Source organism: Dipteris shenzhenensis, chromosome 24 (assembly GCF_047967505.1).
Source record: "Dipteris shenzhenensis isolate YYH24624 ecotype China chromosome 24, Dip_SZ_1.0, whole genome shotgun sequence".
In the NCBI taxonomy this organism is placed as follows: Eukaryota; Viridiplantae; Streptophyta; class Polypodiopsida; order Gleicheniales; family Dipteridaceae; genus Dipteris; species Dipteris shenzhenensis.
Genome location: NC_141619.1, coordinates 6,367,562 through 6,385,789, shown reverse-complemented (window position 1 = coordinate 6,385,789; position 18,228 = coordinate 6,367,562). Strand labels below are relative to the sequence as shown.

Here is an 18,228-nt window from a genome sequence, read left to right as displayed (position 1 = left end):
AGCTTGACATGATTTTTGGTGCTAGCTCTCACATCTCTAAATTATCACTTAAAATCTCTTTCTTTGAATTGAAGATGGTTAGTGGTACTACTTTGGCAGCTCATGTCAACTATATGCGGAGTCTTATGACTCAATTAGCTTCTATCAACTCTCCTATTACTCCAGATGATGCTATGGCAGTGTTACTTAAGAGTATGCCTGAAGATTATGATCACATAGTTACCACTTTAAAAAATCTTCCTAATCCTAATCTTGAAGGTATTATCTCTGCTCTCCAAGAAGAAGAAAGGCATATGGAGCTCAGGAAAGGCAATGACACTGTTTATGCTGTAAAAGTCCAGAAGGACAAGTTTACCCCTTGCAATCACTGTGGACAGACAAATCACCTTTCAAAGGACTGCTTCAAAATTAATCCATGCAAACACTGTGGCAAGAACAACCATCATGAGAAGTTTTGCAGAGCCAAAGCAAAGACAGAAAATGCAAATCTACTTTCAGTTGATGAGCCTCCACAAGATGAGGCATCCTTTGAAGATTATGCATTTTAAAATCATCTCTATGTATGCTCCAGATCTCTCTTTTTATGTCAAGGTACTCAGCCTGGATAGTCCTCCAAAATGAATGAAATAAACTATTGTGTTTTGTGTGTTTTGTAAACACCTCTGGTCACCTTATGATGTAGGCCATGTGTATGTTTTGCTCCATTGTACCTCCTGCAGACATTGTGTGCATGTACATGCAAGGGAGAGAACCATTGGAAGGTCTTTTTTTATCCCTTTTGTTTACCTTACACCCATGGGAACCCTTGCTAGCATGAGAACCTAGCCATAGATTTATCCTTCACCACCATGAGATGGCATGAGAAACTATGAGACTAGATGTATCCTTGACATAGCCTGAGGCATTCCCTTGAGGGGGGGTTTGATGGGATATCTCAAGGTGTATGCCTCAGGCACACCTTGGTTTCTATGTGTGAGTGCTAGAGGCACAGTTAGGTGCCCACAAGCACAGTTAGGTGGTGGAGAGCCACATAGGATGATTGAGAGAATCTAGGAGCAGATTGAGGAGATGATTGTGGAGCTCTGAAGTCATCAGTGATGTCAGTGAGCATGTATGAGGTGCCTACTTAAGGACCTCACTCTTCTTCATTCCATAATGCAAGTATTCTCAGTTTGTGTCCACTCTTTGCTTTCCTTTCAGTTTACCAACATTTCCTATTTGACTTCCGAACGATTTTCGCTTGTATATCTTCCATACGTTTTCATACGCTCCCGTACACCTTCCGTACAAACGCCCATACAAATTATGTACTTCATCCGTACAGTTACCTTACGCTCTCCCGATTGTCCCTTACGGTTTTATTTCTTCTACCTCTTTCCTGGATTCCCGTACTACTCTACCTTCCGTATTCTTGCTGGTACGGATTCCCTACAGGTGTCCTTCGCACAACTCTACATGAGATCTGCCGTTTTTTCTCTTTTTCTTTCCTGCACGTTCTTTATGCTCTTTCACCTCTGATGGCAGACTATGCATATGAGAAAACCTTTCAGAAGAAATGGCTACTTCAAAACAAAAAAGAAAAGCAAGTGATGGGTCAGGATGACCCTATTCATGTCTTTGCAGAGGCTCAGCTTGTTTATGAAGTGATGCATGAGGGCTTTGAAAACACTCGAAAGAGTCGAAAGATTCGGTTCCCACAATGGGCATTATGGTTAAAGTAGATGATATATTTGATCTTGTGAAGGATTATGCTAAGCATGCTATTATCATTTTCTTTCTGGGCCATATGCATGCTGCTACAGATGTTGGTAACTGGTTGACTAGAATTTTGGGTGGTTGCTATGTCAGAAAAGTTCATTATGCAGCAAGGGCTTTTCTTGAAGTAATCATGACTGATGAAGAGCATGAACAAATTTTGTTGGAGCACTCTCCTCTCTTTTATGGAGAGCAGATGGTCCATGTGTTGCCTTGGTCCCCTATCAGGGATTATCAGGCTTTGATTCGGCACCACTGTCGTGTATGGGTAGAAGTGGTCGACTTTTTCCAATGCTTGGCTTCTCTTTTACCAAAAATTGCAGCTTCCATTGGTAAGGTGGTTTGTCCACCGAGACCAAATGGCAATTCCAACAGATTTTGTGTTTTGTGGGACACTGATAATCCGACCCCAGAATCATATTCTGTTACAGTCAACAACGTTTCGATGGGCAGTGCCTTTAATAAGTTGAGATGGGGTTTATTTGTAGGTGCATGCTTTGAATGTAAGAAATTTGGGCACCTTGCTTCCCAATGCCCTTCACGTGTTCCCAAAGTGCCATTGGAGGCTGAATCTCTCTCGCTTCAGAATAAGAATTCTAATGCCTCTTCTGTGATGAAGAATAAGGGAATTAGACAGGTTTTTGTTGAAAAGGAAAAAGGCAAAACACAAGTTGCATCGAATGATAATACTCCTCTTTCTGTGCCCATTACTTCTCAACCACAGGTGAGAGAAAAAACTTTGACTGAAGCATGGCAAACTCCTAGAAAAGTTATCTCGCCTAGGAGACCCTCTTTCGGGACTTGGAATGGTGCATCTTCCAAGGGAAGTCCATTCTAGTGGCCTATATTCAATTCTATTTGCCTCTGATCATGTTCACTAAAGCGGATTTTGCTTCTTTCATCTCTGTAGTCATGGAAATCTTTTGGCGATCTAAGCATGGCCGGAAAAGTCTAAGACTGCTTTCTGTGCATCGACTATGTTCACCAAAAATGCATGGAGGTCTTAATATCATTATATCAGGTGCACATCCTTGCTCACAAAGGAAAAATGCTGCTGTAATTTATGCAAGGTGATCAGCCTTGGGCTGTTATGATTCGCTCTCTGCTACAGCAAATCAATACTTCTACCTTTGGTCACTGGCAACCTGGGACTTCTTACTTGGTTGCTTTGCTGGTACATTGCCTGGTTGTCCCTTGGTCTCCAGCTTGCTTCTTGATTGGAAGCACACCCTTTCTCACTTGGAATGGCATGGCCGCAATTCTCTGATAGGAAATTCCTTGAGGGCTGAAAGCCGTCAATAGTCAAAAGCTTTCCACCCTCCGCTGGCCTTACAAGAACGTAGAGGTTCCTACTTTATTACTTTCAAAGGAATTACTTCTGTTGCGGATGTCATTCATGATGATGAACTGTTTTACCTTTTTCTCTCGAAGCCACACGGTATGGCTTGGGATCTCATTATCGTCCTCTATGGAAAAAAATTAATTGTATGCTTTCACCTTTTGTCCCAAATCCTCCTTTGGAACTTCAGGATAGCCGGAGGATTGGATTTTGACTTCCCGTGAGTCCTCCTTTTGTCCTTTGAGGCTATCTCAGATTACAGTGCTACATTATATAAAATCCTTTTGCCTCGGCCTTGGGTTTCAGATAAGGCTAATTCTATTTGGCGAATGCATCGGCCACCTAAGTGGACCTGAGGGGTAGTAAGAGATAACCATGCCATTGATCCCTAAGTCATGAAGAAGGGTGCTCTATGAAATATGCTAAAAATCCTAGCAACACCCTTCCAGATCGTCCTCGCCTATCTGCATTCCCAGAGGCAATGCTGAATCGACTCAATTGCTGTGGCATCGAGGACAAGTAGGGCCAGCCTCGAACTTGGATCTCCACAGGTTTTCTGTAATCCCTCTATGCATAGAAAAAGAGAGTGATCTTTCTATTCCTGAGGGATTTCAAGAGCCTCCTCCAAAAGTTTTTATGCACCTTTGCAGAAATCTTAAAAATCCCAATGAGGAGCTCTGGAGGGCCTCCAACCTCTAATGCTAAGCTGAAATCTCCTGGCATTTCTGACTGTCACGAAAGAAGGAGATGCTCTTCTCTCGGTGCCCTTCATCAATCCACTCCCATTCCCCTGGGTCCCACTTCAAGAACCTAATGGTGGGGGAACCACCATATAACCAGAGTCTCCAAGACCCAAGTGCTAGGAGAGCAGAATCAAGATCAAGATACCAGTGTGAGTCCTAGCCCCACTTCATGTAACCTGCAATCCTAACAGGCTGGAAGGCAACCTCCAAAAGAAAATCATCTAAAGATCTAAAAAGTCTGCCTCCCGACTGAACATCAAAGACAAGAATCTCCTCAAGTGCATCCCGCAATGCAATACCTTGTAAAGGAATACCCGTCCTAATAAAAGCTCCCAACCAAGTGGACTCTGTGATAGACATGTCATCTGTATCTATCCACTTTGTTGATATGGCTGCATCTATCTGCTACATCCTAACTGCACTTCCTCTGAGGTCGCCAACTGATAAGAGACTCTGATCCTCTAGAAGCTTCCTAAAAGCCTCCAAGGCACCTACTGTGGAAATAGGTCCCTCTCCCATCTAGACCACTACATATAATGTGACACTCCTAGTGATCTGCCATGCTCATCCAATATAGAGTCATTCCACATGGCTGGCTGCCTGTCTATTTCTTCGTGAGAGGAGGGTGGAACTCTCTGAAGAGTACCTCTGAAGCTGCCCCAAGCTTTCAAAATGGTAGCCATGAGAGGGAAAGAGGGAGATTTGAGACGGGCTGAAGTAAAAATCCATCTCGAGCTGTTCATCCAATTTCCCCGTGAGATGGTATACAAGACTGAATGATGTGTAAGAAAAAATATTTCCAAGGCTCCTATCCAAGCATCAATCCTCTCACTACAAACTAGTAGAGCAAGGCCATACACTGCAAGTTCAGATCAATAATATTGAGACCTCCTTCCCCTATGAGAAGAATGAGGGTCTCCCAAGCCACCTTGGCTACAACATTTGAGGTGCCATCTAACCCGCTCCATAGGAAGTTCCTGATAGGAAGTGGACAACCTAGGTGTAATACATACTCCCCACCTCTAACCAAAGCCCAATCATCCACACAAAATCTATCAATCTGTGCATGGATAGGCATCTGCAACCTCCTATTCAACCAAGAAAACAGGATTGACTGTGGCTCAGTAACAGTGTTTAGCTTTCCTCTTGCCCGAAATTGCAGCCTATTTGGGCAAAGTGGTTTGTCCTCCGAGACCAAATGGGAATTCAAATCGATTTTGCATATTGTGGGATACTAATAATCCCACACCTGAATCCATTCTGTCACTGTTAACAATGTGGCTATGGGACGTGCATTCTATAAACTCAAGTGGGGCTTGTTTGCAAGTGCTTGTTTTGAATGCAAAAATTTTGGGCATATGGCTTTGCAATGTTCCTTGTGTGTGCAGAAGATGCCACAAGATGTGATGTCCTCAAGATGCAAAACAAGGATATGATTCTGTCATTAAACCAGAGACAATAAACATGTTTTTGTTGCACAGGATAAAGACAAAGCACCGCTTGTTTCTAATGCCAATGCTCCTACTTCTTTGCCTCCTTGCTCTCAATCTAAAGGAAAAGAAAAGACTTTACAAGATGTCTGGCAGACGCCACGTAAAACTATCACAGCCAAAAGACCATAACCTCCACGCACCTGGGGTACTACATCACAGGATAAAGACAAAGCACCGCTTGTTTCTAATGCCAATGCTCCTACTTCTTTGCCTTCTTGCTCTCAATCTAAAGGAAAAGAAAAGACTTTACAAGATGTTTGGCAGACGCCACGTAAAACTATCACAGCCAAAAGACCATAACCTCCATGCACCTGGAATGGCACTGCATCTAGTGGCCATACTCTTGAAGAAAATTCAGATGTTGGCCTTACTTGGGCTGCTATGACAGCTGGTCCCACACTTTTCCCTGAAGAGGATGTGGTGGGTTTGCTGTCCTCTCATCACGAACCTTTGTCACCTCAGGGTAGAGGTTTTAACCCTGAGGTGGAAATACAGACTTGAGTCAGCTTTGCTTTCGATGTACATAAACTGTAAATATGTCATCAGACATTGTTTGACACTTAGTGTACAAGGTTTGTGTGATGCTTGAAAATGGAAGATAGTCTAGATGTATCTTAATCATTTGAAGCCTAACATAGTGGCTCTACAAGAGCATAACCAGCACATGTACGCTGGACAGCATGGTCATTTTGCTGGTTATGATATCTTTTATGCTAGACAGCATTCCTTTTCAGGAGTGATCTTCAACCCACTATTGCCTTCGATGATGCTCGAGGCAGATGGATGGTTGTGCAATGTCTTATTCAAGGAGTAACTGTAGAATTTGCCTCAGTGTATGCACCTCAATCCTCTTGCAGTAGAGGTATGATTTGAGATGATATGCAGAGATATCCCTGGAGGCAGCATGCTTTTCTTTGTGGTGCAACAATACCCCTCAGCAGGGAGACAATACATCAGGTCGTACTCCTATGCTGGCCTCTGAGAGGCAGAGTTGGTCTCAATTACTGCTGCAATTCAGTTTTGCTGATCTTTTGAAGGAATCACATCTTTTGTTGCCCAGCTTTACTTTCCATCATAATGCACAGTCTTCGTATCAGGCTCCATTGGATCGTTGGTACAGGATCAACCCTCAGGACTGTGACATTCTAACTCCTAATTTGTGGGTGGATTATGCCTTTACGCATTCTGATCATGCTCCTCTTTGGTTGCGGATCTTTTTTCCTGAAATACCGCATGATCGGCTGTCACATAGAAGACTCCTCATTGTGAATAACAGCCATTTGGAGCATGTTCAATACAAGAAAATGGTTCATGATGCCAGTCAGCCTCTTTCATATCAGCATCATATTGATATGGAATATGCCTAGGATGCCTTTGTTGTTCAAATGCAATCAGTTATTCGGGATTATGCTAAAGAATACATGAAGGCATTGAGACTTACAGTTTCTCGAGCCAAAAATACAGGTCAATCTTTGACTGAGCTCAGTCCTTTTCGATTTTTGTCACTTGAAGAAAGCACATCTTTATGTCAGGCTAGACATTGCTTGTAAAGCAATGATCACAAAAGAAATGCTAAATGGAAGACCAGAGCACGACAGAGGGCTTTCTTTGACAAAGGTTGCTCTTTGAAGGAATTCTTTAAAAGTATGCACTACAAGAGAGAGTTTACAAATATTTGCAGGACCCGTATGCCTGATGTTGATTGGACTTCTTTTCGATCCCAACTTACTGCAGCTTGTGTGGATCATTTTTCCATACAATTTGGGACAACAAATCCTCCTTCACAACCCCAGGTGTCCTGTGTACTATGAGATCAGAGGACGTTTCCGCTGCCTCTTCAGAGATAGTTATGGGATTTTAGCCCATTTCACTGAAAGAGAATTATCGGATTCAGTAAAATCCTGTGGTAGATGGAAATCTCCAGGATGATATGGTCTTACAGTTGAATTCTTTCTTGCTTACAGTATATCCTCAAGTCAACTTTGCTGTGTATGATTAACTATGCATGGGAAAAGCAGTGCTTGCCGGATTCATGGAAAAAAAGGCCTTGTAAAACTTCTTTCTAAGAATCAAATATGTGAATCCTTGGCTGATTGGAGGCCTGTTACCCTTATGCCTGTCATTTACAAGATCGTTACTAAAATGGTGGTGGATCTTATTAAAGGGTATTTGCATGATGGCCTTCATCCTGCGCAATATGGTTTTGTTCCCCGAAGACACATTACTGAAAATATGTTAATCATTTTGCTTTCTCATGTCCTCTTTTGGCTCTTGCAATAGGCAAGTACACAAACACTTCATGTTTACAGTTTCTAGAGAAACCATCAATTATAAGATACCATTTAGAAATCCCAAACCAAATATATCACAGGATTTGTCGATACCTCATCAAATAGTGATGGATCCCCTACATCCATGTGAGAAAGCTTCAAAGCATCAACTTGAGTGGAACTTCATGGGAACATTATGGTGCTAGCCTCTAGGACCCTTAACTACAAGGACAAGATGAGTTAATTTTTCACTAGGATTCTTGCACAACCATCTGTCCCATGCTGTGATAGCTATCCATTTTGCCAATCACAATCCATCCAAGACAGCAAAACATTCACGGTTTTCAAGTACAGTTCAATGATTGTTGTGAGATGTGAACCATTCATATTGAACAATGTAGTTTCTTGTCAAACCTCAAAATGCTAGAAGGGAAAAAGGAGACATCACCTGCATATTACTTTGGTATTCCCTGCCAACAGAATTATAACCAACCTTAGTATTGTGAATTTTAAAACTAGCAAATCGCACCACATTCTCTATCAGCTCCAAATGGAATTCATTAATTATGGCAAAAGTGTTCCTTCATCAAACATGCACTACCTCGATCTTCTGAGAGACCCTCCGACAAGAAATACTCCAATGTTGCATAAAAATCTTTATTTTGATGCCCTGGAGTTCCTTTAAAGAATTTGACTCTCATCCCTTGCTTCCAAAGAATCCCTTTTCTTTTCAAATGCTTATATACTCTGAATACTGCAAAAGAAAGGAGAAAGATGTTATAAAGTCAAGAAAATAAGATATTTCAATAAACGAGCAATAGATCACAATCGTGGGCCAGTTATAGCTGGTATTATGAAATGTGACATACACTTTTTCCTTTTTTTCAACAAATAGACTTCTATTAAGTATGAGGAAAACAACGAAGTGTGTGAAACCCAGTTGAAATACATCATGCAAAGCATGAAAAACTCATCATTTCAAAGACCATGTAGAATTTGTATGAGCCAAGAGGAAGATTTCAAACCATGCCAGAGGAAGATTCAAAGGAGTATTTCTGAGAAAGAACCTTCTCCTCGTCGAAACAGCTTTGGATGTCGTCTACAATCTAGACCATGCAGCCATCACAGTAATCCCTCCAACTCACTCCATAGAAAATTCTTGATAGGCCTCTTAAATTGTGCAGTGCAACCTTGCGAATGGAACCAACACGAGCACACAAACCAAACATCCACCACTTTAGAGGCAAGATCCAGCCTACTTGAGATCTGAAAAAGTAGCTTCAATCCTAATGCTCTCTAAGACAAGAGCAAACCCCATTGCGATGTCCACTTGCTCCTCTTCTCTATTTATTTGTGGCTGAGGCAACAACCCTTTTTCCCATATCCCAAGCACAGATAATTGTGAAATCGGATGGCAAAATCAAGCTCCTTTAAACAGAGCGAGAAAATAACCGAGATTGAGGCTGATAGTGCCACCTCAACCCTATAGGAGCTTCCAACAATAATGGGGAACCCCTCCACTCCCTCAAGTCAACATTCCTCTTGGTAGAGGCTTCTCATGAAGACCCCTGCATGCTCCCCCCAAATGGCTTCCAATGTATATATTGTGTCCATCCAAATACTTGCCAATGCGTGTGTGGGGTGGACCTGGGAACCATCCAAATCCTCTATACATCTAGATCTCCAAATATGCCATGCTGATATGCTCGCTAGAATCTCCGACGAAGTATCCACAAATACCAGTGCAAGCTTGTACTGCGAGCCACGAATATCGTCCAAAGAACATGACTCAACCAAATGCGCCGTTGAATCGAAAGAGCCCAAGAAAGAGTCGTGTCTCTCGTAGAACATATGAGTCCTTGAAAGAGAAATCCATGCTACCGATCCCCAAGGAATGTGGAACAATGTTTTTTAGAGCCAAGAGGGTACATAGACCATAGCCCAGGTCACATTCCCTTGGGCTTATGGAGGCTTTGGATCAATGGAGGTGCCCCATAAAGTATTTGCAATGGGACCCCCAAGAGTGGGAATGGATTGATGCACAGCATTGAAGGAAGAGCCTCTCCTAAATTTCAATACACGATTAGTAATGCCAAGAGGTTCCAGCTCAGCCTTAAAGGCTAGAAGCCCACCAAAGCTCCTCATTGGGAAAATATTCAGATTTCTATTGATCTATAGAAATCCTTTCAAAAGAGACTCCGGAAATGCCTCATGAATAGAAAAATCACTTTTTTCTTTTGGCTTTGTATTCATCGAGGCATTGCCTTTAACCAATGGAGGTCAAGGTTTTGTCCTGTAGCAGCAACCAAGATTAAGTGAATAATCCGATGGACTTTGGATCGCTAATGAGCCTCACCTGGATTGGGGAGATGATATCGACTTTACTTAGATTTAGAGAGGCATGTGAGTCAAATACTTGGGCTATCAGGTTGACATTAATATTTCCTCCCCTTCATTTTGCACCCCCTCCCCCTTTTTTTAAAAGAGAGAGAAAAGAACTTTGTTTATAAACCAACCAATGATTGAGCTTTAAAAAACCATACAAATCGGTCATCCGTGAAGCATTGATCATGGAAGAACACGAGAAAGAAAAACTAGCTGTCCACCAACCTGCTTTTAGAAACCCCATCTCACTAGTGGCCTACGGATCTCTAAACCAGGGTGGAAGAGTATACATCCAGTGAATGCCTTTCTCAATGAATACAAGGAGAACACCCGCAGACCAAGCCTTGCATAAACACTCGCACCTCTTGGCGGTCGTTCAAGATCTTGATATATCGTGCTGCTGTATGGCATGCAAGATGTAGAAAATATCCTTTCAGATGGCAACGAGGGTGGCTTCCAGCAGGGGGATCTAGTAGCCTCCCAATACTAGTATGGCGATATCCTGGTCATTATGATTGGCCAAAAGGGAGAAAATGTTATAAGAAATGCTTTTACCATGCACAAAGCATGTCTTGTTTATCATAGATCAACTAGGCAATCAGATTTCATTTGCAGGCCTGCCTCTTGCTCAAATTTTGCATGTCATGCCCAATAGAGTGATGACAATATGTAATTAAAGTCAATTACCTCCTTTGGGCATGCGGTAAATGCTGAAATTGAAGAAGGTGTGAAACGGAGGTCCCAACACCTAACTGAAAGAAGAGAGAGTCAGTCCATCTAAATCAAAACATTTGCCCAGATACGGGGCATGAAGGCATCCTGAAATTATTTGTTGGTGAGAGGCACATCAAGAGATATCCTCAACGTAGGGTCACCAAGGAACTGTTCCCAAGCCCTCATCAAGAAATATCCTCAGCTGGGTCCCCAGCCTCATAATCAATGTCATCTGCAAGGCTAGATCTCCAACCACAACATCATCAGCTCCGATGTTCTCTACTTCCAAGAAAGGAAGAGGCAAGGTTAAGAGGGAGTCGAGGCTGAAAGCAAGGTGCTCCTGAAGGTAATGCAAGCTTCAGCTTGAGGCAAGAAGGAGCATGCTGATTCAGGGAGCTCAAACCTCTCTTTTTATAATATTTCCCATGTATTTTTTACTTTATGTCTCTTGAAGCATTTTATGATGAAGATAGCAAATTGCTCCTAGTGTTACAAAAAGAAACAGAAAGATCATTCTGAAAGTTCAGACAAGCAAATAGTTAGAAGAGAATAATATGTTTTGTGGTTTTAAGTGTGAGTAAAAAAACTACTTACCATCTTGGGAGAAATTAAACTCCTTCAAATTCGACATAATGATTGCATCAGGATCATTTTGGTAGTCCATTTCTTCATCAAACCATTCGTGCATCTCCTTCACCCAATCCTCGAATTCCTTATCAAGAATAGTTGCTGTGATAGTTTTTTTCCCTCGTAAAATCTCAATCGCAACACCTATAAACCATCACTTGATCAAAGATGTGAATGTAAAAGGAAAAATACGTAGTGATCAAGAAAAAGGCACTATGGTGAGCCCACATTAATTGAAGACTACACTTTATTGTCCTCACCATCTTGCACTATTCCTCGAGATCCCAAATTCCTTAGTGCACTTGTAAAACTATGTCCACTTGATAGGTCCATCTGAAGGTGAAAAACAGTATACAATTAGACAATATGTGACTATATGCTCATCGAGGATAATACAGAAAACTCCAAATACAATAAACGCAATGTAAGTGCATTCTCACGTAATTTAATTTCCATCAATGAACACAGCTATGCCATTTTGGGGAAAAACAGAGGCCATCTGATATTGACAATCAGATTGAGATAGCCTCCTCTGATCATAAGGTAATCTGTGTAATTCTGCTCTTGCTTGAAATTTTAATTCATTTGTGTTGCACTCTGGTTAAGAAACAAGTTTCCTTGGTTAACCTGCTTTGTTCATATTAATAACTTTGCAATGACTCCCTTCAAGATGTATATGGAAAAGATGAAAGCAGGCTGGATTGCTTAATAAAAGGCTGAAAGAGAACTCTAGCAATAAGATAGAGTCATTGTGAAAGTATGCTCAATGGAACCCTCCACATCCATATCAAGATTGCTCCCCCACTCTCCTTGACTATTGCAATCTTGGTCTTGCACTTGGGGAGTGGATGGGGCAACTGAACAACCAAGGACGTGGGCACATGGGCCTCAACCAATACATGCGCACATGGGCATCAAACATGGCCTCAAACATGTACAAGATAAATCATCTAAGGAGAAGAACTCCAAACCCATGTACATGCATAGATGCGTGCACTGGTTTGACCTCTAATCTCATGGCTCCTTTTAGTGTCTAAGTGGGGGGGAATTGTTGTTTCGAAATCACCGTGAGTGATGCCTTTCATTTAGTAACTGTGAGTCAATAGTGGGAGTCTGTCAATTTAGGAGAAGATCATTATGTGTAGAGTGCATGCAACCACCGCAACCTATTGTATCTAGTGTTTTGCCATGCAATAATAAAAATTACTTTCCGATCTTGTCTTGCATTTCTTCTAGATTCAAATCTCTCTCTCTTGTTCAAGATGTTCATGTCATCATGTGCCACATCTCACAATGCTATGGGAAGCTTGCAGCAGAGGAGGACTTGTGCCAGGATGGAATTGCTCCATTTGATTATGTACATCCATTAAGTTGCAAAGGTTTTCTATCTTGGTGGTAAGTCACATAATTCCCATGTATTGGTTTTGTATGATGCACGAGGAGAAGAAAGCCCTAGCTGACGAGCTGGCATAGAAGCAGAAACAGGGCTGAATGGCAGCCTGTTGGAGAGGATGACGGGCTGTTGAGTGGCAATGGACTGCTAGAGCGAAGAGAGAGAGATAAGAGCAACGAAGGGCCTGAGTGACACTTGAGCTTTGATTGTTGGAGTCGTCACGCCTGAATAGAGGGATATTGAAGCTTGGGCTTGAGCAATGCTGGAGCTTGAGCGACACTGGAGCTGCTGGAATGGAGAGGCTTGAGCAACGCTTGATCTTAGGTTGGGTTGTTGAGCTTGAGCAACGCTAAAACAAAGAGAGAGAAAGGGGGGGGGGAGAAGAAGAAGAAGAAGAAGAAGAAGAATATATTATCGTCCTCTGAAGACCAAAAATCGGCCTATGGGACCTGAGCAATACAAAATCCTCGTACACAAAGACTCCTCCCTTGGAGGGGAGAGTATTAAGAGAAACTACCTTTATGTCTTAGGTGAGTTCCTGTACTTGAAAAGCTTATAGACAAACGTTCCTAAAGCTGGGGGTGACCCGCTATGTAGCATATCAGCCAGTCTGTTATGTCCCTCGAGAAGAGAGCTAAATGCTTTCTGGATGTGAGTATAGTGAGAGAGAGAGAAATAAAGAAAGAAAGAAAGTGTATTATTGTCCACTAAAGGCCAAAATGGGCCCATGGGACATCAAGAACTCTGCATACAAGATAGCACAAAATCAACGTGCCACGAAGAAGAGGCATCGTCGAATATCATCTAAGTGCTACGCAATACAATGCAAGTGAAAGTACATAATGTCAAATCTGAGCCTAAATACAAAGTAAACTAGATGCAAGGAAACCGCCCCTGGGTGCAAAATGGGGGGATGAGTACAATATGCCAATGCAAAGATACAAGTCCAGGTGTCACGGAGTCTGAGAACCAAAATAATATTGGAAATCCTGTCCATCGACTCTGCCTCCTGCTATGAGAGTACAAATCTGAGCAAAGGTGAGGTGAGCGGCTGGTGGGGCGAGATCTCCATGAGTAAGTCTCCTCCAAAAAGCTGCCATCATCCTGGATCGTCTGGAGATGAAGCGGCGAGTACGTCCCCTATGTAACAAGATCCTGCGGCGTCTACAATTTATCTCATATGTACATCCACAGGGTGGAGGCATGTGTCCTGTGTCAGCTCTGACCTCCTCGTGCTCCTCCTGGTCTCTGTCCTCTGGTATAGCGTGTGCCTGAGCTCTATCAGGCTGGGCTCTATCACGCTCCGGTCTGTGCTGATGGTCTCTGAGGTAGTCTCGTCGAAGCATAGTGGCCTCCCTGACATAAAGAGCTAGGCAATGCTGATCCTCGTAGTCCATCACTCGTGAGAGAGGTCCAAAGCCATCCGTGAAGAGACACTGGAATCTACCTCTGAGCTCATAATATAGCGGGCATCTGCAAATGAAGTGCTCCTCTGACTCCACCTCTCCCATGGTGCAACAAGGGCAGATCCTGTCTCTCGGCCTGGTCGCCGTCCATCCTCCATGCGTCGCATCCTACCAGCCTCTATCTCGAGCTGATGCGAAGAGACTCTAAGCTGGCCAAGGGCAATCCTCAGTGAGTGGGACATGTGGATACCTGTATAGCCTGGTGGAATGACAAATCCATCCTCTGAGATCCGAAGGAAGTGGTCACGATATGTGGCCATCTTCGTCGGAAGCTGCCTGGGATAAATCCAAGTGCGATACGTATGAAGCTGCAGCAAGTCTGCTCTCGTGACCTGGCTAAGCTCGTGGTGAGTCAACTCGAGATGAGGGGCATCTATGCTGTATCGGAAGGGAGGCAGTCTATCCATGTCTAGTCCAAGAGATGTGAGCCACCTAGTGAGTCTGAAGTACCAGCAGTATCGGGCCCCAGATCGTGCCAACTCCATAGAAGATGCAAGTGCTAACCATGGCAACCGAGCTCTGTCTGCTGCTGAGTCTCCAAACTCCCTAACCCTGTGCAAATACATGACCGACTGAAACGCTGCATCCAATGCAAGGGGAGTAGCTCCAAACTCTGCTAGCATGATCTCGTGCGAAACTGTAGCCTTGGCCCTAATGAGCCGAGAGAACATGATGATCGGTAACCTCTCTACTCGTCTCCAATCTGCAGCGCCGAGGTCTCCTGCCCAGTAAGGAGCTGCATACATCGCAGCTGGTCTCACCAATGTATCAAAAAGCAAGGATTTCGTATCGGGATGCTGAAAGTGGGACTGAAAACACTGACGCTCAAGATGAGCCAACGAAGCATACCCTTTACTAATCCTATCTCGTGCTGCATATGTCATGGTGAAGACCGGTCCCCTGAAAACTGCCCCCAAATAAGTGTACTCTCTAACAAGCTCAATGGGCTGTCCGTCATAAGTGAAGCAAAACTCATCCGTGCTGTAAATACGATCAGAGGTGTTGAAAACCATAACCTTGGTCTTGCCAAGGTTTACGGTCAACCCCCTGTCCTGGCAAAACCTGTGGAGTGCCTCAATATGTGCCTGGAGGCTCTGAGCAGTAGAGGAAATGAGAACCACATCATCCGCATACAAGAGGATAGGAATGGAGGATCCTGAGAGAGTAGAGCCCACACCGCCTGTCATCTGTACAAACATCTCTAGCTCATCAATATATAATCCAAAGAGAGTAGGAGAGAGCGGGCAACCCTGCTTCACCCCAATCGTACTGCATACCTCCTCTGAGAGCCCCTCACGTGTCCGAACCCGACCAGTGACCCTCTCATACAAAGCCATGATAGCCCACTGTATCTCTCCACTGAAGCCCATCTGGCGAATCCTCTAAAACAATCTGAATCGCGGAACTGTGTCAAATGCCTTCATGAAGTCCACGAAGCAACAATAAAGCCGTTGCCTTCGTGACTTCGCCTCCTCTATCAGTGCCCTGAGTGTGAGGATGTGGTCAAGTGTCGAATGATCCCTGCGAAATCCAGCCTGCCCTCTGGCTCTGAGTCCTGTCGTCTCGGCATGGTCATTTATACGACTTTCCAAAACTGATGCATAGATCTTGGCCATAACGTGGCCAATCATGATGGTCTTGTAATTCGACGGCTCCATAGGGTCCCCCGACTTGTGTATAGGTACTATGGTATTGCCTAACCAGGGCTGTGGTAGGCCTGTACAAACAGACTCATTGAAGAGACGGGAAAGAACAAAATCTAAGGCATCAATCCCATGGATTACATACTCCGCTTGCAATCCATCAAGATCCTTAGCTCTCCCGTTCTTCAATCGGTGGACTGCTGCATGGACACTCTCTGGTGTGAAGAGACTAGATGAAGCTGGCCTAGGGGAATGGGATAAATCGATGGCTGGCTGATCTGGAACATCGTATAGAGCTGAAGTATATGCAGACCAGACACGTGGATCTGTGAGGGGGCTCTGAGACTTCGAGCGGAGGAATTTTCTCCAGAATTCCTTGGAGTCACAGCTGAAAAGCAAGCTTCTCAGCTCCTCCTCATTCCGGGCTAGAAATTGGCGTTTCTTGCACCTAACCAACCACTTGTAGTCTCTCTTGGTTTCGGCAAGGAGGGGAGACTTCTCCTCGGTCTCAAGGTGAAGTTTCCTGCGGAGTTCCTTACACTCCTCGTCATACCAACCGTTGCAAGGAACAAGACCAACCGGTGGGGGACTAGACGAATGACATGTGGCAGGGAACGACATGTGAGCGGCAGAAACGATAAGTGATGATAAGTGAGAGAGATGATAAGTGATATTGATATTGTCAAAATTTCAAAACTGAAGTATGTGATGGGCTCATCTTTTCCAATCCTTGCTCCCCTGGCATAAGCACATCCAACTATATGCAAAATCAACCATTGAAGAGAAGACATTTTTCTTGGGATTGACCTAAGCCAAGTTCTTTCAAACCTGGCTTTCCACAGGTGTTTGTTATTAGCAAGATTCCACCTGCAATTCAAAACTCTAAAACTTCCTTCAATGTCCATTAAAGATGTGGATGTGGGTAAGAGGTGAGACAAACCAACCGAACCGAATTCTGCAGATCATTTACAATTATCGGTCCTCTAAAGGAAAAATGCCAACTGACCCTTCCAAGCTCATGTTACCTCAGCTTGAGCATAAATAACATTCCTTCTCTCTTTAGGCATCAGCGTCCTCGATGATGAAATTCGGGAATGCCATCTAGTACATGGGTTCCTAGATCACCTCAGATAGAGGTAAACCATGCCATACAACTAACACCGTGGGTATCTTCCTGATTGCGTACTTTCGTTGTACCTCCGTCCAAGATTCTTGTTTGTTTGTGCCTTGCATTATTCTCTATCTCCTAAAACAGAACGACACCTTCGATTATTGAGTCACCTGGGTGCAAAAAGAGTTTTAGACGAGAAACATTAAACACTAGGTGCACCTTCATGTGAACAACACAATTCGGGACACTAGGCACCTTCTAAGGTATCCCAACGGTGGTTGGATTTGGTGGTTTATAGCCATAGTTTAATTCAAACGGACTCATTCTTGTAGAGGAATGTTTTCTATCATTGTAAAACTCTAATAATAACCACTTGTCCAATGTATGTTGATATATACTCTAGGCATATCATCTACAGTTTGGTTCACTATCTATGTCTGACCATCTGTTTCACAATGATCCCCACTGCTCATTCCTAACTCAGTCCTTAGTGCCTCAAACACTGCAATCCAAAAATGACTGGTAAATTTAACATCCTCGTCTGACACTATGGATCTAGGTAGCCCATGCAAACGAAATATATGTTTAATAAACAAATCTACAACTTGCGGGGTAGTTAATAGACTCTCTAGTTGGAATGAAGTGAGCCATCTTGGTAAGAAGGTCAACCATCAAAAGGATAGAATCATATCCACCTTGTATCGTAGGCAGACAAACAATATAGTCCAAGGAAATACTCTCCCCTCTCCCTGATAGTATCTCCAAGGGCTGCAAAAGGCCAAGTGGCTTCATTGGCCTCCACCTTACTTACTTGACATGATAAACATCGCGTCACATATTCATGAATAAGCTTTTGTTTCATCTTCAGCAAAAAGAAAACAAACAAGATCACATGTCTTCTCGACACCTGGATGTCTAGCACATAGGCTATCATGGCACTGCTGAATGACCCTTTGCCTAAGATCATTCTTATTAGAGCCCCGATTCTTGAGAGTGTGTCAGCGCAAGCTTATGCGATCTAACCCTAGTATGGGCTTATCTACCACGCGTCAGAAGAAGATTTAGGGAAAGGTGAATGGGCTAGGCCTATTTGCAGATCAACAAGCATGGAGAAACAATGAAGATGAAGATAGTCTCGTCGTGAAGATAGACGTAGAGGGATGGTGATGAAGTTGCTAGGAGACCAGCTTATGTGTATAGCCCGTTGAATTAAAGAGTGCGGCTCCCAATTGGGTGAAGGTGTCATCCATTATGCGCTGCGCTAGATGTAAGGATCTATTCACCCAGAC

At 43.4% G+C, this 18,228-nt stretch overlaps 1 protein-coding gene across 1 annotated transcript in view; it reads right to left on the bottom strand.

The window, feature by feature from the left end:
* Positions 1 to 18,228, bottom strand: part of GMI1 (gamma-irradiation and mitomycin c induced 1) — a 309,165-nt gene that overhangs the window by 183,340 nt on the left and 107,597 nt on the right. Inside the window, exons 19-22 of the mRNA XM_087395876.1 lie at positions 11,587 to 11,659; positions 11,294 to 11,470; positions 8,202 to 8,354; positions 8,049 to 8,070 (exon numbers count right to left, since the gene is read on the bottom strand). Coding sequence (XP_087252002.1) covers positions 8,049 to 8,070; positions 8,202 to 8,354; positions 11,294 to 11,470; positions 11,587 to 11,659 — 425 coding nt within the window. The remainder of the gene's footprint in view (positions 1 to 8,048; positions 8,071 to 8,201; positions 8,355 to 11,293; positions 11,471 to 11,586; positions 11,660 to 18,228) is intronic.